The sequence below is a fragment of the Dermacentor variabilis genome, chromosome 2 (assembly GCF_050947875.1).
Source record: "Dermacentor variabilis isolate Ectoservices chromosome 2, ASM5094787v1, whole genome shotgun sequence".
In the NCBI taxonomy this organism is placed as follows: Eukaryota; Metazoa; Arthropoda; class Arachnida; order Ixodida; family Ixodidae; genus Dermacentor; species Dermacentor variabilis.
Window position 1 is genome coordinate 235,795,292 of NC_134569.1, and position 26,357 is coordinate 235,821,648.

Here is a 26,357-nt window from a genome sequence, read left to right on the forward strand (position 1 = left end):
TGGGTACGTGGTGTTGCAACACACGAAACACAATCAGATGTTCTAGAACGCCTTAGCTAACACGGCAAAATAAGAATTTGGCTCGTTCTTTACTTCTCTATTTCCTGTATTTTTGTCGTATCCTTTCTAACCCACTCCCCCAAATGCTCATTGGAGATGATTATATGCTAAATAACAAATCAGTAAAAGGTCGATTTTGTATGCATAATGTGGAAATCGCACATCAGATTATAATTCCACTTGATATTACCCCTTGTGAACGGGATCATGGACCACGTGCTACATGGGCGAAAACTCGGTGTCGCCCTAGCGCCCCTTTCCCCCACCCATAACAGGTGGTACCACGATCTCGTAAAGCTAAACTGCCAGCATCACTCCAAGCGCCATGTTGTCGCTACCACAGAGCAAACACTGACATAAGCGGTGTTGCTACTTACTGCACGTGCTAATGAACATTCTAGGGAGTCACGCTCAAAGTATATATAGGTGCAAGTTCTGGAAATTTAATGCCGCTTGGTGAAAACTATGGGCAGGAGAAATAAGCGAAGCGCACCGGTCGACTTTCATGACACGAGCAACTGCGCAACTGTAGGCCGAGTGCTCTGTTGGAAAATATTACGTTTAGCCCACCGCGGTAGTTTCTTGGCTATGGCACTGCGCTTGAGCTCGCGGGCTCACACCCGGCCGCAGTGGCCCCATTCCGAGGAGAGCTGAATGCAAAACGCTCGAGTACCGTCTTTTGATTGCACGTAAAGAATTCGAAGGGGTCAATACTGCTCCGTAGTCTTCAACTCAATGTGCCTCATAATCAGAAAAAAAAATCTAATTATGAGGTTTTACGTGCCAGAACCACTTTCTGATTATGAGGCACGCCGTAGTGGAGGACTCCGGAAATTTCGGCCACCTGGCTCTTTAACGTGCACCTAAATCTAAGTACACGGGTGTTTTCGCCCCCATCGAAATGCGGCCGCCGTGGCCGGGATTCGATCCCGCGACCTCGTGCTCGGCAGCCTGACACCATAGCCACTGAGCAACGACGGCGGGTTCATAATCAGGAAGTAGAACGGTAGAATTAATCTAAAGATTGCCTTTCGCCAGCACCTTTTAGTATTGCTCACGCAGCAAATATTTATGAAGATTCAAGAGACCGCGATAGTCATTTCAAAACGTCACTGCTAAAGTCGCATCGTTAGTAAGTACTGAAACCAACCTGCATCGGCCTCTGAAACGCTCGGTTTGTTTGTCGCAAATCATGACTGTTAAATTTCGCCATTTCAAAATTGCCATCAGAGCATATAGACACGGGTACATGTTTATCTTTCTCGGGAGACCACGTTTCACCGCTTAACAAATGTTATCACGCAGTTTCAGAACGCGCCTGCATGTATAGGAAGTTTCTGGAATGTTATCGATGGTTCCATCCGCTGTCTGTGACTGAACCTTCTGTAATCTGATTGCATTTGTGCGCGACGCGAATAATGTTGAACTTTGTGGAAGGCAAATGGCTCCCAGCGATTACTCTGAAACATTCGACAACAGATGTATAAAAGCCGGCGCGTTTGACCAGCTGATCAGATTTTCGACGACCGCCGATTGCGTTCGCCGCTGTCGCCGTTCTTTGAGTGTAGCCTGTTTTTGAGGGCACAAATTCGCCCAATAAAAGTTAGTTTTGTCTTTCACAGTATTGCCAGTATTGCTACTGTGTTCTTCAACGTCACCGCCACGTGACAATATTACTATTGACAGCTACATGATAACACTCAAGGCACCTTCTCATCTACTGTTGCCAAGCCACAAAAAGAAAAATCCATCAAAGTATTCTTAAGAGTAACGCCTGCATGTGAACATTACCTCAAGCGTGTCTATGGGCAAGAATGCCGTTGATTGTTTGGCCGCAACATGGAACTTTATCGCACCCACCGCAATGGCGTGTAGTGGTTGTGGCGCTGCGAAGCCCGAGAGCGCAGGATCAAATGCCGGCTGTGCGGCAGCCGCATCTCGATGGAGATGAAATTTAAGAACGCTCGTGTACCGCGCATTACACTCGCGTTAAAGAATCCCAGGTGGTCAAAATTAATCCGGAGTGCCCAACCACTGCGTGCCTCATAATCATACCTTGTATTTGGCCCGTAATGCCCAAGATTGTAATGTTTTGATTTATTGAAACGACATAGTGATAGTGACTATATATATACATTTACTACTCTGATGGAATTTGCATGCCATGTTGCCGTGCGGAAGCCGATTTTTCACTCATTTAACCAAGCTTGTCATTACAAGAACTTGCAGACCCTTCTGGCTACTCAATCCACAAAGATGCAAGTTCTGCTGCAAATATTCACGGCGGAATTGATAATAAGCGTCGATAGTATCTTCCTTGAAGCCGCGCACGCTTCTGTAAAATTGCACAAGATCTCAAGCACCTATTCAGAGATACGCTTGTACCAAGGTTATGTTTGGAAGTGTTTTGAAATAGTGCATCCCACAGATGCTTTCTCTACTGAGGGCTTCGATGTCGTTTTCTGCCGAGAAAAACGTCAACTGCCGTAAAAAGCTGTCAAGTTATTGCAGAAATTTGGAGAGTGAAATGTTGACATTGTAGGATATTGGTATTTCTCGTCCTTTTAAGCAAGGAGAAACGGGGCTGTAGCAACAATGTTCCTAAGCAATGTTCCTGCTGTCCTATCTCTTTGTTGAAAGCGCTATAATGACGACGACGAACATATATTACGAAATATTCAGTGTGACCAGATGCGCTATACCTAAAAATATCAAGTACATTTACTACTTGAAAAATCTGATCTGCTGAATGGTTCATACTTAACACGAAAAATTAAGGCAAAGAGAAGAGTCAGTCGTTGCCAACGACATCTATTTTCCTTATAGATATCAGTCTGAAATATTCGCATAAGACATACTGGAAGTGTTAATTAGCGCCTGCGCTAGCGTCAAAACAATCTGAAGACAGCCACACCCGCATCTGGGGGAGTATTTTCGTAGCTGCACGTGTCAGCCTGAAATTCAAAGAATTTAATTACAGTACCAACGCTCTAATTCGACCACAATAAATGAAGGAAACATTGCACGTCCCAAGGAGTGATAAGGTCTGCGAGACTCGAGCGTCTTTTGCCCTCTTTTAAAGTGAAGACACGCGGTTATGAATTTCCCGCCATTGCTTTTTATGCCGATGTAATGCTTTCGCGGTGAAGTATCCTGGTGATTATACGAACGGTTCTCTTTAATCAAAACGTTAAAATACTTTGCCTTGTCGTACCTGCTACTTCGGTTTGTTTTGGATTTTGGCGTTGTTGGAATCATGAACTGTCCCTCACTTTTCCAGTTCGCGCTTCTTCTAGAGATATGTGCTAGCGAGAGGCGCCGCCCTCGAACAAACACGCACCTCCTGCAGGCTCGTGTAGTCGTATCCGGAGACCCAGACGAGCTTCGTGTACAGCGTGTCAACGTAGTTCTTGATGGTACCCAGGCTGATCGTGAAGCACCAGCCGTGAGTCGCTGCAGCGCTTTGGGCAACTAGCTGCTGCCGCAGAGACCACACGCGGCTCAGCTGCCGCCGCTGTGAGAGACAGAGAGAGAGAGAGAGCTGTTAGGTCACTTCAGCGTGAGACGTGAGCGGTTAGTTTACTGCAAAAGGTCAACTGCATGTGGGGCGATTTCATGGCAAAAGAGGGACAGCGAACATAGATTTCGGAACGCGCTCGAGTGGCTGATGCACCTGCTGAAGAAGAAGTGTGAGGCTGGCGGGGAACTAGTATTCGTTTACAAGAGCAACATATACCGAATACAAAAAGACTGAAAGCACGTTCTGGGGCGGCAGAAGACTATTAGCCTTGAGAAGGATCCACAAAATCGCATTTACTGGCGATGCATGATCGACACCGTGCTTTCAAATTTACAATTTAGAAGTGGCACCACAGAAAAAAAATCACACTCATGGAATGACACCATAACAGAAGCGCCTATCTTATTGAATGATTTCGTCTCCGTGATTTCTTTCCCGTGGCACCATTCCTAAAATGAACTCATAGCAATTCGCCCAACTGTTAGTCCTTCATTCGAATGTTCTGTGACGGAAATTCTTTGGGAACCCAAAGTCATTGCCTGGAAGGGCTTCAGACAAGCCTCCTCCTTAAATAGAAGTAAAAATGCGGTTGACAAAAACCAATTAGTCCTCAAGAATATTCCTGTTTTTTGGTAAAGTGAGGGTGATGACAGAAGACAAGCAAGCCAAACGCCATGCCAGCAAGTCAGGTTGCAAAACAATTTACAAGACACCAGGCCCACCGTGACTAATGGCTACTAGTATGAGTTCAGGGGGGAAACAGTATTGCTGGTAATTTTTCGAATCCTTTCCGTGATATGTCAGTGCATTAGGAAATGACCCCATGCGACTGTATTTCCTGCAGGCCTCTTCCTGCGAGCCTCACTGCTTTCAATCCCTGCCTACGAATCCCGCTTACTGTTCCGGGTGCCAACGCAAAGCTTAACTACCCACGAGACGCGCTGGCCTTTCACTGTTGTCCCGACGCTCTTGAGTGAGATGTCCCCAAGCTGAGCCCACACTTCATGTTGCACACACATGCGGCACAGTATACAGCCCCGTTTTCGTCTTTGTGACGGCAAGAAGCTTGCCGTTCACCACTGTCCTAGTTTGCGGCCGGTGACTGCAATTGCAACCTCCTACTGCTCACCATGAAGACGTCTCCTGCGGCAGCCTCCGCGTGTGGCATGTACGGGTTGGCGAAGCGAATCGAGTGCAGCTGCGTGTCTTGGCGAAGTTGCTGCGTCTCGAAGATCACCTTATCCACCAGCCTGCGAGGAGGTGTCGCACGACGGCGATGCCGCTCTGAACAGCCTCTGCTAGGGTTGTTTAGGAAGGCATGGTTGCTCTGCTAGACATTGGGTAAGCTCAAAGGACAAGCTCATTCGCCGAAATTCTTTCAGTGGTCTGTTTCTGCTCAGCGCGCACATCGTCCAGTCTTCTGTAAGGCTCTTATCTGTAATGTACGAGTCATTCTATTTCTGATGTACTGCTGCCGCTAGCGCCTGCCGTCACCTGCTCAAGTGCGTGGTTTGCTGCGAACGCGTAGTTGGGAAAGGATGGGCGGAGCGTAGAAGTGACGTCGTAACGGTAAACATAAAATAACATATTCTAATAATGCTGCCCTATTGCATAACCCAGTACCCAGTGCGCCGGATTATGGGCCCAGTGCCGCGCGCTTGATGCTGGGGCGCTGGGCAGGCGCGGCGTACTGGGAGGTGCTGGCTACTGGTGCGAAAAACAGCTCCAGCACGTTAAATACGCGGTGCCTGGACACCGTATATATATATATATATTTTTAGTACAGAAAGCAACAAAGAACGTTTTAGTGCAATAACAAACGAAAAAACGTGAAACTGAAAGCGCTCCCACCAGAATCCGATCGTGCGACCTACATATCCTAAGCCCGGTACATTACCGCTACGCTACGCCTGCAGACGAACATGAGCGGATAATTTGCCATGTCGAAATCGAGAAGCAGGTTTAGTTTCGCAGAGGTACGTCTCGCACAGACATGGTAGATGCGTTATCGCCCAGCAAGTAAAACTCACGCCTGTACTACAATGAAAAATTTGTTGTCCGTATTCAGTAGCATGCCGGGAAGTGCCACAACATCGGTTTTCACTTGCGATTGGTATTTTACCTTCGAAAAAAGTCCTAAGTTAACCGCCGACCCGGGAGGCTGTACGGGCTGCTACTGCCGATTTCAACAGCCGTTTCTTGTTCTTCACGAGAAGGATATGCAGCATTTTCTTAGTTCTATGATGCCTTTCAGTCAACACGCCTGTCTACTCACATATCTTCGTCAGACAGGCGCAGGCTAGTGCTGGGAGCCTTCGGCGCCAACATATTTACCTGTGTTTATGACGCGTCACATCGGCGGTTATCGCTTCTTGAGCTGGCACTGTAGACATGAAAAAATTATTTAAGAACACCGATTCGAAAGCTGAAATATTTAGTGATTTATCCTTGTTAGATTTCTTGATTCCAGGGCCTAGACGCGTCGATAGCATGCAGACAGACTCGGCGGATATACGCTAGGCCTAAGCTTCGGTGGGGACCGATCTCGGCGCGGGTAGCTGGCGAAAGCTAAAATGTGTGTATTTGAGCCTCACGACGTTTTTTAGTACTATAGGGAAAGTGGAAGCGCCCGAATCACCTCAGCTTTGTTATCGGTGCGATAATATCAGTCAGCGGTAGGCTTCGAACTCGGGGTACGTTCGCGCGCGTCTGAACGACTTCCGCATTTCATGTCCACTCCACGACACTGAAACAACGGCGACAAGTCCCAGTCATATATTACGTGCGAATTACTAAAGAACGCGGCGTCCTCTGCGTTTGCGTGGATCCATTCAAGAACTTAGCTATCCGCCCAGTAAAAAGGGAAAATGCCAAAAACGAGAGGGATCTTCAGTGTCAAATGTGCATGAATAAACAGGGCAGCTCACGCACCTTTATTTCAGAGTGCGACACGAAATAGAGTTTTATGACCACAAGATATAGCGTTATTTAGGACAAGAGACTAGAATCAAGCGATGATATTGTATAAAGCATTTAATATTCGGCAGCGCTCGTCCTTGCGAACTGGAATCAGGGCGGCACAAAAACAGCCAGCGCAGATTCCAGTGCGAACCAGCGAACTTCAGCGAGAACCAGCACATGTACAGCACAAACCAGTGTGCCCCAGCGTCATGGCAGTGAAAACAGCGTCTCTTCCAGTGTGACCCAGCTCTTATCCAGCGTTCTCACTGCTGTCCCAGTGAGTCCTAGCGAGCGCCAGCGTACCCAGTGCGATCTAGTGCCAAAAAGCGCTCTGGTTTCACACTGGAAGGCAGTGAAAGATGCTGGTTTTTGCAATAGAGTGGCTTTTAAATTTTAGTAAGGGAGATTGACTGTCCATGTGCTAAACTGCTGTCTTTCGTTTTTTTCCTTTCTTTCGTTCCCTCTCGCTTCCATTCTTCTTATTCAAGACAATTTACATAGAAAAACGCCTTCGGTGAATGGCAAAAGGCATAGAGTGCCGTACATGCTTGTTCCTGGAACCTAGAAAGGGCAGCTGATATGAATCATTTCTTGCTGAACGCGGTAATAAACGGTTGCTGTCAACGTAAAAAAAAAACTGAAGCAGATGTTTTACACCAGCGTCAGCGGTACTCAGGCACGTCTTGGAACTTTTCTCTCTAGTTTTTATTCTTCCAAATCGCGGTGTCGCTATCGCGGGCATGAAGAGAACATTTAAGAGAGTGGGTTTCACATACGTCGGTAATATCACGTTTAAGAACCGCAGAAATAGCTGCACGGGGCTGTGGCCTTTACGTGCATATTTACTTTTTTTTTGGACACCTCTACCTGATATTGCTGCAAAAATTGGTGGAAACAAGCTAACCACAGTTCTCAATCCGATATATGCACGTATATTTCAAGGAGCTGTAGCTAGCGTTTTAATTGGCTGCATTTAGCTTGACGCTGCGATTTTCTGGATTTCTTTCTCCTTTGGTCAGAACAACAAGAATCAGAGCTCACTGGCATTGTTTAAAAATCAAATGAAACGTATTTTTCTGTCACACAAGTAACTTTACAAAATTGAAACAGCAACTTTCTGAGAAACGCGAATGGTATTCCTGCAGCGAAGTTTCTTACGTTGATATGTTCCTCAGAAACTCAGCAGTTGGCTTTATGGACGCAGCAATCTTGACCAGAAGCGAAATGTCGTCCGGGTGAATCTTGTGGAGGGTCTGAAACATGAAGACATCTTTAGAATTGAGAAAGCGAAGCTCTCAACATCCTAATATGCAAGGCGAACGTATTATTGCCCAGTTTTTCTGCCGTCTTCAGACGAAGAACCTACTGTAGGACTCGCCAAACTGCTCTGAAAGCTTATGTGTTGCTAGGCAGCGGGTCATTTTTGGCAAGTTCGCTGTGCTGTCTAGGAGCTCGATGTCTGCAATAAGCAAACGTTTATGCGTGCAAATATTGTGAAATTATTTAACTTGCGACACAATTCTTGTCATTATAACGTTCTGACTACGCACTAGAAAAAATTTTCAGTCAACATCTACCAACCTTTATTTCCCTAATTTCGCTGACGTTTTCTCTCAGACTCTACGTAAACAGAGAAAAGGAAGACGAGTTCCTATGCAGAATGCAACGAGTTTAAAACGGAAACTGTTGCACTGAGCAAGCTGCTCCTGGCCGCGCAGGACCAAATTTGGAGCCTAATGATGATGTGTGGTGTTTACTGGTGCAAGGGCCAGATATGACCAATGAGAGCTATGAGACAAGGTGATGTGTTGTCAATGAATTCTGAATGAAATATAAGAATTGAGTACTAATGGTTGGAGTTACATTGTTGTAAAATGCCTAAGAAATATGTTACTGTAAATTATGTAATATGTATGACTAACAAAATAATGACAATGGCTAGTGTGACTATGACAAATAGAATCTCATTACTAGGTGATGCAATAAAACATATCAGTGACAGTAGCAACAGCGCTCTAAGTGTGCCCTTAAAGGCAAGCACTGATAGACACGTGGTGCAAATATCCCGGCCAAATGATTGCCAGGATTTTTGTTTCGGCTAAAAAGCTTAAAACAGTTTTCGAGTTAAAGAGCGGTTCATTAGTAAAAAAAAATGAATGGGTCAGACGTATGTGTTCACGATATTAGGAAGGGAAAAGCTTTTTTCTTTCAGCTTCTATAGCGGAGCGTTGCAGACGAACATAAATAACTGTTAGAGTGCTCCCACCTTACTACCTGTTGGAGAATTTTTTCCCGTGAGAAGGTAAGAGTGAGTACCTTAAGTTTGTCCTATTCCTAATCTGCAAACAATCACTTCATTGTATCGTGCTGTTTTCGCAGATATCCAGTGTCTTAGTTTAGGTTTTATCAAGTGCGGTTTATTGGATACCTGGTTGTCCCACTGCTTCTGCCAGTACTTTTTCAACTTATGCCGTAAGTTTGGTTTGCCAGTGGCTTTATTGGCTTTCATGCCACTGTGGCGAGGTAGCCAGCATAGTACGATGACTTCTTTGCCCATATAAGCTGAGCAAAGCAATGCATATAGTTCATTAAAGACAGTGTTTTTAAGTTTTCGTACACTCATTGGGGCTCGCACTACCGTCAATAAATCTGTGAACACAATAGCGTTAGTGAGGTTCGTTTGCTTGATGTGCTTAACTGCAGAGAGTTAACGCGTATGCTTCCCCCGTAAAAATACATGTATGCGAATTCAATGCACCGGATCTTAAAAACGATGATCCTAGAGCTGAGTAAGTAGCGCCTGGAGGAAAGTTAGAAGCATCTGTGTAAATTCAGCACAGGAATACTTCTTCTGAAATATTCAAGAAAATGTGAATGTGCCTAATGTGCTCGTTTTGATATTTCCGCGAAAGAGACCTCGCACTGGCTAGCCCCTCCCGAGGAGGCGGAAACCGCGTACGAGCCGTTAGGACGTTCTCTTGAAGAGAGACGCCTGTTCCTTCTGACAGTACTTTTAGCCGGAGAGACATACGAGGCCTAGAGGCTGGGCGGTAACGGAACAGCCTGGCCGTGGACAAGTCGCGAATAACTGAATGGCATGCATGATGAACATCCGATTTCACCTTCAGGGCGTAAGAGAAACTTAAATATGTCATTTGGAGCTGTAGAGACCATTCGTTGGATGCAACGTACAGGCTTTCTATAGGGCCAGTCCTGAACGCAGCTGTAGCAGGACGGTTACACAAGTGGTGAACATAATTTGGAGCCTCAAGACATACATAATTTGAAGACTAGCTATGCAGGGCTACATTTAACGCTGAGCACATGATTAATTACGGTATTCAGGTAATTTGCATGGCCACGCACACTCTTCTCTCGTCCAGATCAAGCTTATCTCGCCATCAGATCATACGAACGCCGAATTCATCAAATAAAACCAATGCTCCCTTCAGATTGTTCCCCTTTCCCAGAAAGAAAGAGAACAGTTAATGTTCCCTTTAATATTCACTGATATTCACCACAGCGTTACACACATCAATATACTGGGGAATACTGTGGTGAAATCGATCCGCATGATAAAATAAATCACACAAAATACAACCTTTTCCTTTTGTCTACACCACCACTGCACCCAAAAGGTATATGAGCCATCTTTAAGAAAATAGCTAAGAATCCAAGGACACTAAGCAGTTCTTATGAGTTGTGAATGCGAAAGCATTAATGTCCAATCGAACGTCGCTGAGCTTTCCTTCGAATTACGAGTTATGGCTAAGCGAGCGCGTCGAGAATCTCGACCAACGTTTCCTAGATATCACAATTTCGGTGAATTTCGATCCGTGACGTCATGCTATGTTGCCCGACTGCCATATAATCTAATGTGGACGCTCAGTAAGCCGCGGTGATTTTGGCGTCACCGGTTTCGTCACGCCGTGCTTGGCAATGAATATTTCGGTCCAATTAGCATGATGTCAAAAAAACAAAGTGCACAGGCCAGCTCTGTAAGAGCCGCTGGTTAAGCCCAGTGGGCAAGCCACTCGACTTCTGAGCGTGGCGTTTCGAAACTCATTTCCGCCAACGCTTTTCCTTTCGAACTTATTCAGTTTCGTATACATTAATTACTTTGCAGCGATTACCGAGGTGGAGTTAGAACGCAGGCGAGAGATTTCGCATAAAAGGAACGCGCGGATAACACAGGCCTCCGACAGTGAGGGTGACATGGCATCTCCGCGACGCCCTCTCCCCTGACGCAGCACCTGGCGCGCAAGTGCGGCAGCACGTGTTCCCTTTCGCTTGTTCTGCTCCGTCGAGGCGCGCACGTGACGTGGCATCGCAGCCGATGGAAATTTAGGTGCCCTTTCGCTGTTAGACTCCGGCTTTCTCAGTCAGTGGGTCATTTGATCCATTTGATCCAAAATCGCGAAATGCAAACACATTCCATAACACGTTCTTACGTGTGACTGATCTGTGCATGCAGATTAAATTGAACCGGCGACTAGCCTTTCGGCATCGGTCCAAGCCTTATGTACAAATTCATCAATATGAATTAATAAAGGTAATTCTTTGTCTCATTAATTAATTGATTGATTGATTGATTGATTGATTGATTGATTGATTGATTGATTGATTGATTGATTGATTGATTGATTGATTGATTGATTGATTGATTGATTGATTGAAAACACAGTCACAATACAGACGAGCAATACACCTTCAGAGAGCAAGAGTGTAGTGGTGAAGCCAGAAACTATCCTTAATTATTTCATTTTTTCGGCACACTATAGAAATGCTTTTATTAGAATGCATCTGAGCATATTGAAAGCTAAATGAATTGCGCTAACGTGCGCATTATATTTATGAAAACCATTTTACCTCTTTTTAACGCAAGGCATGTCATGATTTAGAATATTCATTATGAAACACTAGTGATAAGATATTTGTGTAAAAGATTATTACTGTCTGGCGAAGTTGCTAAGCTGCATGACGAGAAAACAGCGAATTGTACAGTGAGGACTGCACAACTGCATAGTTAGCACCCGTGTGGTCTCTTTTTTGCACCCTTGTGTCATTTATGCTTCCTGTAGGTATCTGCTGCTGTAGGACAGTACAATTACTTCGACTAGTTTGAACGGTGTGTAGTAAATATTTGTTTCATGAATTATTATTTTTGCTATGACTTGAACGCCGCTGCCACAATTTTGATATATCTCAATGTACATTTTTACCGACCATATCAAGACTTACAGCAACACTCACTTTACTGCAGTTGTACGACTTTTACGCTTAGCTGTGAGCCAAAGCTGGCGTTCGGTGACACATCGGTTCTGCCCTCAGGCTATTAGTCTGAGGGCAGACTAAGCATTGTCTGAAGCGTGGACGATGATTTCGGCATTACGTTACTGTAGTCACATGCTGTCCATAGCGCTTTCCACTTTGGCAGGCATCAATGCACCATGATTCTTGCACATGTTCGAATCGGAAGTCTGCTTCTGATTATTAGTGTCTTCTGCTTTGAACAGCGGTGTGTCAAAGACCGCTGAATTTGACCAGTTCTGCACTTTTTCTTTGGCTCGTCCACGCCCTGTACTTACGTTTGTTTATTCATCAATAAACACTTCGAATTTTGGAAGACGAAGAAAGACTGTATGCTTTTGCGTGGATTATTCCGACGTCATTCTAAGGAATACGGGAAAAGGCGAGAACACACCATAACATATTCCAAAGAGGAATAAGCGACATATTCGCGGTTGCTTGGCGCGTCACGGGCACTGCATGGCGTCAGAGACGCTAGCTGCCACAAGAACGTGCCTTGGGCTATCATGCCGCTGCACGAGAACTTCCATTAGTGTACCACAAGGCCTGCTGCCTCTATAACTGTAACAGTGGACCTCCGGGAATAGTTTCACTTATTGCGCTAGGTGTACACAAACTTACGGTGCGATAATTAACCGCCATTGCGAAGACTTACTCTGAAGTGTTCAGTAACATGTGCTAAGAAAACTTGGCGTTACACACGAGCTGCTTATCGCTAAGAACATATATGCATTTTACTTTTTCGCACTTGGATATAATCGCGAGAACGTAAATGCAATATTCTCTTTCGAAGTGCGCCAGCTGCGCCTACTGATCTTGTGGCAGGGGACATTTCCAAGTCCTGTTGAAGACCTTCTATCTTCGGAAGGGAACTGGCACTGATGTTACACTGGTCAGCACAATCGCCTGCAGCGACAGTGGTGTTTCATTTTGTTGCCTCTTATGGCCGGCACCCGTATACTTTAAATATGTGGCTGCTGAAGCGCTCTGACTACCAGATCACCTGTCCTTCACATTTTCGCAACAACCTCTCCAGCTGCACATTTAGAGTTTATCACGGCTGTCGCATGCCACATAAGTATATCTGGGTAGACAGCACCAGTAATATTCTTTGTTACTTTTTTTCTTTGTCAGACTGATCGCTCGTCTATCTCACGTGAAGCCGTCTGACCCGGGGAGGAGTATCACCAGCCAAAAAAATGTGAATCTACCGTCAAATGCGCCTCCTTACATTATTAGTTTCCAACCTGTGATCATGTTACAGATCGCGGCTCATGAGTTGCTCTCTTTTCTTTAACCTGGCCTGCAAACCAGAAGCAGTATTTCAAAACAAATTCAAAAAAGAGAACAACCCGTTCAGGTTTATTTGTAGGCAAGGAGACTACATTCATACAATAACAATCAGCTGATAATTGAGTAAGAAATTAGTAGGATATTCTATTAGTAGTAATTTTCTTGATTGACTGTCTAAAAGTGAAGGCTACCTCCAACGTATCAAAAAAGTAACTGCCCTCTGCGTTAGTTTCCTACCACTTAAATCAGTTAAATAAGAATTTTCAGTTATCAACATCAAACTATCAGAAATTATAAGTTGGCCATTGTAGGGTTAAAAACGCACGCAACGGCCAGTCCCAGCCAAACAGACCGCAAGGCATACACCGAGTGCCCTCTCAAAACACAGGCGCATTGCGTTGACCCACCGCAGTCGTTAGCGCCTTAACGCGTTCTGGGCATCGGCTGCACTACAGCTGCGATTTCGCGAGTTGCGGGGCCGCGGCAGCGCCTCGAACGCGTGCGGCGCTGGCCGACCGTGCGCCCACCCACCCGGCAGATGGCGGCCACCCGGGAGACGTCCTCCTCGGTGCGGACGGCCACCTCGACTCCACGGAGCACGTGGTCGGCCACGAAGCGCGACGCCGCTTTCGCCGCGGGACCGTCGACCGCCGGGAAGAGCGACACCGGCAGCGACACGTACCGCTTCACGAAGCCCTTGACCTTCAGGAAGTCCCGGAAGGCGTCCTCGTCTGCACCAGTAGGGACGCAAAGAAATGCGGGCTTGGCTGACATACTCGTGCGACGCGCCTTGTTTGTTTGTTTGTTTGTTTGTTTGTTTGTTTGTTCAATAGTTCTGTATCTACTCCTTGTCTATGAAACACCTGATTGACGTGCCCGCCGAATCACTGCACATAAGTTCCGGAGATACAACTGCAGCATGTCACGCTTAAGCCTGTATTCATTTTACTTGATGCAGTTTTCTTCATTCACCTGCCACGGTTGCTTTAAGGCTTTAGTGTTGGGCTTCTAAACACGAGGTCGCGGGATCAAATCCCGGCCATGGAGGCCACCTTTCCACGGGAGTGAAATGCAAGAACACCCGTATATTTATATTTAGGTGCAGGTTAAAGAACCCCAGGTGGTCAAGATTAATTCGGAGTCCCCCACTACGGCGTACCTCATAATCAGATCACGGTTTTGGCATGTAAAACCTCATAATTTAGTAGCACCTCCAATGAATGGTATTTTCCAAAAGAGCAACTCGTGAGAAGTAACTCAAGGGTACGCACAGGCGTTGGACACGTAGCAAGAAAGTTTATATAACCGCTACGAGTAGCAGAAGAAAAATGAAAAAGCGCATGAAAAGAAAAAAAAACAAGCAACGAAAAGAAGAAAAGTTTCAGAAGAAAATAAGAGGGACGTTCCGAAAGTAAGTTTCGTCATTTATTTTCCCATAGAAACTTCACTGCCAAAAAGAAATACACCATAAAATCAAGAACTATGCACCTTTCGCTATTTTTCTACATAGTCGCCACTGATATTGAGACACTTGTCGTAGCGTGCAATCAGTTTGAAGAAACCACTCTGGTAAAACTCGGTGTCCTGCGATGCAAGCAATTGTGGCACAGCCAGCTCCACCTCAGCATTGTTTGAGAAGTGACGTCCCGAGAGTGCGGCCTTCCATGCAGGGAAAAGGCGGTCAATCATACCGGATAACAGCACACGCTTCCATTGGCTACCACGTTGTCAGCACACGCCTGCCTGCCATCGTGACTTGTATTCGAATAACCTCGGACACCGCTGCTCTGCTACTACTCTCTCTTCTTAGGCGTTCTGCGCACACATCATTCCTCGTCCTCTTACGCACCTTCCGTCGTTGAACGAGGAACGGGCGCGGATTCTTATGGCTATTGTTTGTTTCACCTGGTGCAGCATCTTCTCTTTCAAATAAATGACGAAACTTGCTTTCGGAAGGTCCCTCGTGGTATCACTGCGAGCAACCTGATTCTGCGCTCAGCCACCTACTGTGCACACGCAGTGAAGATTTACACAACAGCAGCACCAACATCAGGTCAGATTAAAACACTAGCACTGCAAAGCTTCCTCACTGCGTGAAGTAGCTGTTACTCGGCATGCTGTCATCGCAAAGAACGCCGCTTGCTAATAAGCGCTCCTATTGAAAATAAAGCTTGAGCTCGGAGCCAAGTACAATTCTCCTATTCAAATACACGTAAAATGCAGTAATACCTTTATTAGGCAACCGCTAAGCCTACTTGAATGAAATTTCGTGCGCTTGAAAGAGAACAGTAAGCTATAGCAACTCTAGAAACCACAATTTTGTTTTATGAAAGAGTAAATTCTTTACAAAGATTGCCGAAATTTTTTAAGGCGACCCAGAAATGGTTACACGATATTGTACTAATGTACTGAGTCATTAGGGTAGGTTATTCTGATAATTAGGTGACACACTTGACCACACCGCGTACAGTGTTTAATTTGTTTTAAGGTTTTAAACATGTACACCCCTACTAATCACCGCTCCCCTGAATTCCCCGCCGCCTCTTGCAATGTACTATCGGCCAAAAAAGTAAACGGACCACGGCACCGCTGGCCGGAGCGGCTGCGGGGCCGCACCGGGGCGCTGCTATCTCGCTCCGCGCGCTAAAGGCGAGAGTGCCCCGAGTGACGCCAGACTTCGCCCTCTCTCTCTTACGGATCCTTGTCACGCTTGATAAATTTCTAGTGCGCCGTTCGGTTGCTCTGCTGCTGACGGTCGCGACGAAGGGGACCGTGCATCGCCGGTAGTTTAGCACATGGCGCTGTCGAACAGTAGTGGACGGCCGCGGGGCGTCAAAGCGCGCCACTGAGAAGGAACGAAGACTCGTTCTTAATGTTGTTTTGCTTATATTCACCACACCTCTCATATGAGTGCATTTCGCTGGCGTCCACCGCTGTTCGATTTTAGACAACACAACGAAAGCAGCCGCAACGGCGGCTACGGTGACGCGCGCTTGCAGGTGCCAAGCTTTACTGCCGGCGCGGGTTCTCTGTCGATATTACTTTTCCGGCATTGTCTCCAGCAGTGGGTTTATTAACTATAGCAGTGCGCCTCTTCACACTGCTTTAATTCGCTACTACAATACACAGTCCGTTATGAAACTTTCTTTACAAAAGTACCGTCAGAAAGAGATGATTGGAAAGACTAATCGGAAAGACAAGTCGCTCGTGAAAGTTTATTCACGGAAGAAAATAAAAATTGGAGTTCCATGCGTTGAAGAGGTCCTCAATGGGATGAAAATTCGCCGTCGTCCGCGATTACTTGGCCTACTCGCCTTGGCATCGAGTCATAGAGCGCGGCCACTAGCTCCGGACGTCCGCGTAGTGCTTCCCACCCTTCTTTCGCGGTATGATGAAGCTGATCCGCGGTGCCACAGCAAAGGGGCCAATAGGACACCGGCGTTCAATATTTCCTTTTTATTCTCTGGAACGGTGTCGGCGACGCGCTTTGTAGTGCGCGCTGCTATCCAGATATGGTTGTGTCCAGCCATTGGACACTGGAAGACTAGTAAATGTTTAAAAACGAGAACGGTCGCATTCCTTTCGTCGCAAAAATTCCATCCAGGGTGCCGATCGAGGAGAGAAGGCGCATCGTGCGGCTTAGCATACAACGTGTCCCTCAGCGTGAAATCTGCCGCCGCACTAGGAGGAGCAGAACATCGGTGAACCGCATTATTCAAGCCTATAGGGATGAATACGGCAGAATTGCTGATGCTCAGCGCAGTGGGCGGCCAAGGCTTACAACGTTGGAAGAGGACCAACAGATAGTTGCTGCCGCTATTGTTGACCCCTTTCTGAACGCCAGGGAAATTCGCGACGCACTGGACCTCAGTTGCTGCAGCGAGACTATCAGGAGCAGACTGCGAGAGGCAGGTCTCATGAACTGCGTTGCCGCTCAGAAGCCGCACCTGACGACGAAGCAGAGGGAAGAGCGACTGAATTTTGCCCGAGCGTTCGAGCAATGGACTGCAGAGGAGTGGCGGGAGGTCATCTTCACGGATGAGTCAACGTTCAGCACACGCTGGGACCAACAGCAGCGTCTGTGGCGTTCGTTGAACAGCAGGTACGACCTGTCATCCTTTCAGCTGAGGGAAGTTGCGGGTAAAGTTTGCATAGCTAGTCAGTGCTAAAAAATAGGGATTGTTTGCAACGCATACTAGCCTTAAGAATGCTGTACAGCCTCATTTCTCGTCTTACTGCATGACTACACGTAGGCGCAGTATTGACTACGAAGTGTTTCTTTTGCGTCATTGCATATCAGCGAGCTGAATGTTAGACAGGGTATGATTTAAGCCTTCATTATTTTCTTTTCTACAGCAGAGTGAGGTGGCTGCGCGTTAAGTTTTGTACCCGACATACGTTAATGACTGCTCTCTCATATGCCCAGATATGACCCCGGCCACATCCACAGCGTGCTCAGCAGCGGCCGCTGCTCGGTTAGTGTTTGGGGCGCCATCAGTAAGGACGGCCTTGGCCCACTCGTGCGGATTGAGGGCTCGTTCACTGGGTCGAAGTACTGCGAACTCCTCGTCAAGCACTTGATTCCATACGTTCTGGACGGGCCATTCCGGGACGGGTGCTACATGTTCCAGCACGACCGCAGCCCTGTGCACAAAGCCCGCGCTGTGAGTGCACTTCTGGAGAGCTACGCCGTGCGTCAGCTTCCGTGGCCGCCTAACGGGGCTGATCTTAACCCCATCGAGAACATTTGGGCAATGTTGAAGAAGACTCTTGCCTCACGGCGCCTGTGTGGTGGCACAGCGGATCAGCTTTGGCATGCCGTGAAGGAAGAGTGGGAAGCACTACGCGGACGTCCGGAGTTAGTGGCCGCGCTCTATGGCTCGATGCCAAGGCGAGTAGGCCAAGTCATCGCAGTCGACGGCGAATTTTCATCCCATTGAGCACCTCTTCAACGCATGGAACCCCAATTTTTATTTTCTTCCGTGAATAAACTTTCACGAGCGACTTGTCTTTCCGATTAGTCTTTCCAATCATCTCTTTCTGACGGTACTTTTATAAGGAAAGTTTCATAACGGACTGTGTATTGTAGTAGCGAATTAAAGCAGTGTGAAGAGGCGCACTGCTATAGTTAATAAACCCACTGCTGGAGACAATGCCGGAAAAGTAATATCGACAGAGAACCCGCGCCGGCAGTGAAGCTTGGCACCTGCAAGCGCGCGTCGCCGTAGCCGCCGCTGCGGCTGCTTTCGTTGTGTTGTCTAAAATCGAGCAGCGGTGGACGCCAGCGAAATGCACTCATATGAGAGGTATGCTGAATATAAGCAAAACAACATTAAGAACGAGTCTTCGTTCCTTCTCAGTGGCGCGGTTTGACGCCCCGCGGCCGTCCACTACTGTTCGACAGCGCCATGTGCTAAACTACCGGCGATGCACAGTCCCCTTCGTCGCGACCGTCAGCAGCAGAGCAACCGAACGGCGCACTAGAAATTTATCAAGCGTGACAAGGATCTGTAAGAGAGAGAGGGCGAAGTCTGGCGTCACTCTGGGCACTCTCGCCGTCAGCGCGCGGAGCTAAAATACGCGGAGCGAGATAGCAGCGCCCCGGTGCGGCCCCGCAGCCGCTCCGGCCAGCGGTGCCGTGGTCCGTTTACTTTTTCGGCCGATAGTACGTAGCGAATACGTAGCTGGTGCGCATGACGCCAGTTGAGCGAGCTATCCGATCCGCTACCCAGGTAACGCCACTGATAATTTTTTCAACTTTATGGTGAACAAATTGGTCGGTGAGGTCGCTTCTCTATAGGAAAAGTAACAGAAATAGAATATACAACAATTTTCGCTTCAAGCCCACAGCAATTGTGTCTGCTTGTGTTACAGCGTGCTTTGTGTTAACGGCACCTACGCGGTCAGTGTTGGTCTCGAGGTTTCTTTTCGCGAGGGCTATGAATCACTTTAGACGCGTTGTGGGGTGCAAACCTAACGATTGGCGACATGTCAAGCGGCGACATCGTCTCCCTCTGAAAGGCAACAGACAATCGCAGTGGCTACAGCGGCATAGGGCTGTCGGTATCCGATCTACGATTGGCGCCCCAATCTGCGAGTATGACGTCGCCACTTCACGTCCCCAATAGAGGGCTTAAGCTTGTCCGATGTTCTGGTAAACGCAGGCGCGCGGACTGGACGTTTTGCAAGATGGGCGGAGGTGCAAACGTGAGTAGCCTGCATAGTGCCCAGCCACTTTGTGGCACAGAGCTCAACCAGACAAGCACGGAGCTAAAATAGCAGTAGACAAGTGCCTCCTAATTTGCTGTCACTGTAAATTTTTGAGAGAAGCGTAATCTGAACACGCTGATTTTTTAAATGTTTAAAATGTCTACACGGTCACGCAACGTTCGCTCTGTGCTCGGCTGGTTAGGCTCGACGCTATCAGGTAGCTGCACCATGCAGGCCGCTCACATTTGCGCTCAGCCCCTTCATCGCAGCGGAAGCTGTTTGGAGGGGCTACGGTTTACGCCTCCGCCCATCCATCAAAACGCCCAGCTTGCCTACGTGCACAGGAATCACGGACATGCTCTGTCAATTGGAATCGATGGCTATGCGGCTAGCGGAGAGGTGGAAGAAGCTTCGCGCGCTGGCTCCAAGACACCGGAATTCGACGACATGACGTCACGTCATGATGCATAACCAGTGAAGGCACAGCTTAGCCCCGATCGCTCGGTGAACGAGTTCCCGAGACAAAGCATGGCTATGGAGGAGGGTAACGTAATCATCCGTAACTCTCTTAATATGACACCTTTCACTTCAATTGTGGAGCGAATATTTTACCGTAGCTTACGTACCTGACGCGTCCACAAATTTGCCCAAACCATTTCAGGGACCCTTTAGGTTTACAAAAAATAGAAGCAAGGAATGTACAAGCCAATAACTTTACATCAAAAAAGATATTGCAAATTTGTAAACTTCATCAGTTTGAGTATTTCGTGCATACAAATCTGATGCAGTATACAACTCCTAACTGAAATCGGTACAATGATTACTGCAGTTTTGCAGAAGTCCTTCTGAGAAGTTATTGGTATATTTCAGAGCAGTGTAAAATGCACAGCGTTTTGTTTGTTTGTTTGTTTTTGTTTTACGTTAACTATTAAATGCCGTTTAAAGAATTCTGATATGTTTCTTCCCTGCTGAGTTACAGACTCGGAAACTTGATAAAAAGCTTTGTGAACTTTCGCAATTATGGTTTCCAAGAGAACTTATGGCATATACAGGGTGTTTCTCTTCAACCGTACATATTTTTTTATAAGTCATGAGTGCCGCCAACGCGGCATTTCTGCGGCCGAGTTCCTAGGTAAGGTGGTCATACCTTTCTTTTTTTCTTTATTCATTTATTCAAGACATTCCTTACAGAAATGCCTTGGGCGACGCGACAAAAGGCACTGAACGTGCCTTTTGTCACTAATAACGTGAGCTTCTGATTAACTATTAGAAAATATTCATTAATTTACTATTTTATTAGTTCCTTGGGGGCAGTTGTCCAAACAACAAATTTGAAGGCAGTGTCATTTTTATGTACGCCCATTTTTTCAACCTTCAAAGCACTACCTAGCTTGCCATATCCATCAAATTCCAAAGCTGTTTGGAGGTAATAGAGACTTTTAGTTTAAGGGACGCAAGCGGCTTGCGTACGCAAGAACTAGGGGCGACGGTACTGCGCACGCGCAGACCCCGACGTCTCGGTCTGCGCGTGCACAGTAGCGTCGCCCCTAGCTCTTGCGTACGCAAGCCGCTTGCGTCCCCTAGACTAAACCTCTCTAAAACCGGGACCGAGCACATACCGCTGCACGCCAGAGGGCGAGGTAAAAATAGTGTGGGGCGAAGTTCGAACGATAGCATACCGCGGAAGATTCGAACCCGACACACAGCCGCGCGTGCTCTAGCTGCCGCGGCTGGCCGAGACCTTCTCGCGCTCGTCGTCACGGGGCGTTTTGGTCGGATGTGATAGGGAGCCCGCTTTTTCTGCGTTCCCACGGGTTTCGGTATTTCCAGAATTTGGCATTCAAATTCGACGATACATATCTCAAATTAGATGCAGTTCCAAGATTCTTTTAAAACTGAGGGTGCATTAAAATGTGACTCTATTCAAATTCGCCATTTAAACAACGGCCCTTCAGGCACTAATAAACAGGCTATAAATTTTTTGTGTTTCTTCTGAAGCCCACTTTATTAGCAGCGAGGTATGCTGACCTCGCCTAAGAACTCCTTCGCATAAACGCGACGTTCGCTGCTCCTGCACTGTCTTGAAAGAAACACCCTGCATATGAAAAATATACTTCCTATTGTTGGAAGGTTTTAACATTTTATCTTAAATGCAAGAAACCTAATCGAAATCGGTGCAGCCATTGCCGTGAAAAAACATTTCTCCGTCCTCGTGTATTTAGATAGGAGCTCCCTAGCGAAAGCTTCCTCTTAAAACGCACACCAGCCATTTCGATGGGGCAAAAACGCGTTCCTTGTGTTTTTTTTTACTTGGTCCCATTTCAATACGCTGGCTTTTCAATATATGTGAGGTAAGCTAAGAAACAACGATGCAACCTAAACGCATGAAATGAAGGCACCATTGTTCGCCTCTGTGATGCACAACTAAGTATATATATAGAGTATTAAAGGAATTTTTATTATTCTGAAAGAACAGTTTGAGGATGTCAAAAATAAGGAGTTTTTGCAAAGCTGCCTTTTCCAGAGGCTTACTTGTTTCGCATTGAGCAGAAAACACGGGAAACTGAAAGCCCAGTCAGGTGGCTTGTGCACTGCGACTACAGTGTGCTCCTAACACCTGGACACTGAAGGCACCAACTTCATTCCTTGTATGACGTCTTCATCGAAGCGACAGGGCGCCGGCCGGTGCAGTATATATATATATATATATATATATATATATATATATATATATATATATATATATATATATATATTTCGTGAATTTCGTGAATTTGGTTGGAATAGTGGAATAACAATGTGAAAGGTAGCGTTGCATTAAAAAAAGATGTTTTCGACAACTGTCCAATTTAATAATTAGACATAACAGATAACGACAGTGTTTAAAAAAGATGCCCAATTTTGAAAAAAAATTATTGATTGATTACACTAACAGAAAGAAGGTCTTAAATTCCGCGAAGTTGCTGTAAACAACATCACGCTGAATATATCCGCGTATACTGCCCTAGTCGATCCTGGTTCGCGTTGTTCGTAAACGGTCGTTTTTCGTTATTTCACAGGCACCCGGCGAACTCTGACAAGAGTGATTCGATTGGACGGTCGGCAACCATGCTCACCCTGATCACTGTCGCCTAAGTATTGGTTTGCTTCCTGGGGCAAGTTCGCCCTTTATGCGCAGATTTCTACGTTTTTTCTCAACTTTTTCATCTTTTGCTTTAGCCTGTTCACAGCCACTACCCTGTGAAAATATGTAGATAGCACTCACGCCTTGTCGCTAAGCGATAGCTGCTGCTGGCAGTTGCACCAGATGGCTTCAGTACCCGATTAGGTTTCAGCAGCGCCCGCCGCCAGTAATGCGCCAGTAAAACCGATACTCAGAGTCAGTTCCCCTAAGCTCGCTAAGAAATGCAATCCAAAGATGACATCGAAATCATCAAATGAGAAACTTGTACTGCAGCCGATAAATCGTTACGATGAGCGTCACTAAACTGAATACCTGGTTCCTGCTTCAGCTTGTTTCCTGCATGTGTAAGTCTTTGTCTGAGAAATCAGTGACCAGATATGCATCTGCATGGTTTTCGCCACGAAGCAAACGTGGCTTCCAACCTGCTCATGCAGACTGACAATAAATTCCTGACCATCTGTGTCAGTCACCAGCAAGACTTTGAATGCCAGTATCGTGCACGTGCCGTCAAATTTTGCTGCTACTGCTCTGTTCATACGGTTATCCGTACTTTCGAGCCTCTCTTAGCTGCAGGTGCACCTAAAATCAAGCATGAATCAAATCATTCAGAAATATCAGCTACTTCGAGTTTCTTGTTTTATTGGCCACGTGTTCGCTAATAAAACGACACACACGGTATTGGAAACCTGGGTGCTGATTCAGCGCCGAGAACAAATTATTGCTAATTAAGAAATTCTGGATTTTTCCCTCATCGCGAGACACGAAGACCTACTGGACGTCGGCACTAGGACAAAGCATTGCCCGTAGCCAGCCTGCTGCTCCGTCTTTCGAATTAGTTTATGAAGAATGTGGTGTTTTGTGACTTAAGGGCCAAGTATGGCCAAAGAGCGCCAGGCCAGTGTTACTGAGTTTGCAGGGGAACGATGAATCCCGAGAGGTAGATATGAAGTGGCTCTGAAGGGGCCAAAACGATTGCTGTAAAGTGCGTAGAACCTACATCTAATAAAATTATAAGACTGGCTGATGAGGTGGTACTGTGGGCACGAAATATACATTCTGAACGAACGATTATACGCCTATGTCACAAGCAAACATTTGCAAGAAGCACTACTACATCAACAACCCCTTGAAACGCAAGGGCCTGGAGGCATATTGCTATACAAAACTACTATCATATCAGCATCCAGTAGAGAGAGGGTGCGCTACGAATTTATTAGGCTAATAACACATAAAACATCTTTCAAGAAGCCTAGGACTGCATTGGTGTTAAAAACGGTTCTGAATCAAAAATATTACCGGCTGAAAGGGGATGTGCTCGCGATATGCAAGAGAAATTTTTTTTTTCTCTCTCAGCTTCGGCTTCTGGGCGCTCAAGGCGGACGTGGCGGACGGTCAGAGTCTCCCCACATCTACCACAGGTTGAAGGTTCATTTCTAGTAAGCAGAAAATTGTGGATGTCTCATGTGTGTCCTATTCAGAGACGATTTAATCAGTTCACTGCGTTTTCGTTGCGGAGTCCTACCGCAGCGGTACGATTCAAAGCTTGCAATGTAATTGATTTGGCCACTTTGCCTGCTAGCACATTACCCTCGATGCCTCCATGACCATGTACCCAGCATATAATAACATAATAACATGCTACTTAGATATACAGGGTGTTTTAGCGAACACTTTCAAAATATTTTAAATGTTGCCTGTGTCAGTAACTCAATTTTAGTTTATGAGCCGGTCTACTCCAAGCGACGGACTCTACTTGCAAAAAAAAATGAAACGCAAAATCGACTAATTAACAATAATCAACTAATTAATTGTAGCTAATTATCTTATGACCCATATTGCAATTTACAAATTCTAGCAGTGGACTTCGCAAGGCGCATTTACTTGGAGCGAATTCTCAGGACGACAGCAGTTTCGAGATGTTAATTCCCGAACTTTGCGGAGAAATGTATTGGCGTTTCAGTTACTTGTGTGCTTCAGTGCATGAAACAACACTTTGTTAACAAATTAACTGGAACGCCAATGCATTTCTCCGCAAAGTTCGGGAATTTATATCTCGAAACTGGTGTCATCTTAAAACTCGTTCCAAGTGGATCCGCCTTGCGAACTACACGGCTAGAATTTGTAAACTTCAATATGGGCCATAATGCAATTAGCTAAAATTAATTAGCTTATTAGAGTTAATTAGTCGACTTTGTTTCATTTTTTTGCAAGTAGCGCCCGCCGCTTCGAGTAGACCCGCTCATGGACTAGAATTGTGATATCTGTCACAGGCAACCTTTAAAATCTTTTGAAAGTGTTCGCTAAAACACTTTCAAAAAAACACTATGTGCTCTACACACAACAGAATAGAGCTCAATAAGTAAATGATTTTACAGTGCAGTTGTTAGAACCTCGCTGGGTTTTTCTTGATGTCCGAAGCTTCCCCGAGCTGGGGGAGAGATAGATGAGAAAGAGTAAAAGCAGAGTATAAAAACAGCATCGCGCAGCATAGCGACGCGGCGAGGGTGGGTGGAGCCTAGCGGTGGAGAAGGAGCAGCGTGGCTAGGACACAGGTGGCGTGACGTCATCGCTCTCCGATAAAAACCCGTGCGATCGCTTCGACGCTCCTCTTTCTCGAAGTGGAAAAATAATTATGCGTGACTCTGGTATTGAAAACACCAGAGACCAGCGGAGCTGGGGGAAGCCCATCAAAGGTTATACTATGTGTTCGGTTTGGCACTACATTACTGGCCTTCCCCCAGCTCCGTTGGTCTCTGGTGTTTGCGATCCCAGAGCCATGGATAATTTTTGTGTTTACAGAGTGACATTATGGCTTTTACGAGGCTTAGGGAGTCTGTAACTATATTTGTTTTTTACGTTTTGAGTTTCTTATCAGCTTCACAGCCGACAATAGGCCTCAGCCGGAAAGATACTTCCGGGTGCAGTACACCGGACTACGAGAAGGCTGGACCAACAGCTGCATAATATACTTCAGCAAGTGACAGAAACATCTGTGTAAAACTTTGCGCATGAGTGCCTGGACTGGAGTTCTAGGAAATGCATTCAGATTTCGAGCTATGGAGTATGCTTCGCAATTTCTATAAAAGATATGTCGCATCCTACCGCCTGCCACTTCTCCCAAAGTAGTAACAGCTTGACTGGATACGTTAGGCTATGTTCGAGGAATGGGACATTCATTTCATCGCTAAGCTGCCTATCATGCAGTGACAAAGGCTTTCCTACCGAGGGACGATTACGAAAAAAATGTAGCACACGTCACATCGGTAGCGGTATTAGAGCACGCATGTTCATGATTATAGTGACATTTGAGAAAATATGTGAGGCTGATCTATGTTCTATGCAGATGGAGAGACCACTAATTTCATTCTTCGTATAAATTCAATAGAGCTTGTTCTGAAAGTGCCAGTGGCCAGACGGACACCTAGATGCTGGGCAGGATCTAGCAACATTAGCGCGCACGGGGCGACAGAGTTATATACCACGGCATGATATTCCAATCATGATCGAAGGAGGCTCTTGTACAGATTTATTAAACACTTCCTGTCGCTACCCCATGTTGTGTGGGATAGAATTTTCAGGAAGTTCATTCTTCCTGGACATTTCGCTTTGAGATATTTTATGTGCGGAATAAAAGTAAGCCTAGAGTCAAGTATCATACCTAAACATATGTGCTCTTTGTTGACAGGTATTTGTTGTCTACACAGTTCTACACAAGGATCTGGAACCAGGCCTCTATTTCTTGTAAAAAGAACTTTTGTGGGGATTAACATTAAACCCGTTTTTGTCTGCCCACTTAGACACCTTGTTCAAGCTCTCCCG

General features: G+C 46.2%; 1 protein-coding gene across 1 annotated transcript in view; it reads right to left on the bottom strand.

Moving 5' to 3' along the window:
* The window catches only part of LOC142571224 (uncharacterized), a 108,373-nt gene that overhangs the window by 26,941 nt on the left and 55,075 nt on the right, over nt 1–26,357 (bottom strand). Inside the window, exons 5-8 of the mRNA XM_075679492.1 lie at nt 13,676–13,875; nt 7,700–7,794; nt 4,710–4,830; nt 3,401–3,574 (exon numbers count right to left, since the gene is read on the bottom strand). Coding sequence (XP_075535607.1) covers nt 3,401–3,574; nt 4,710–4,830; nt 7,700–7,794; nt 13,676–13,875 — 590 coding nt within the window. The remainder of the gene's footprint in view (nt 1–3,400; nt 3,575–4,709; nt 4,831–7,699; nt 7,795–13,675; nt 13,876–26,357) is intronic.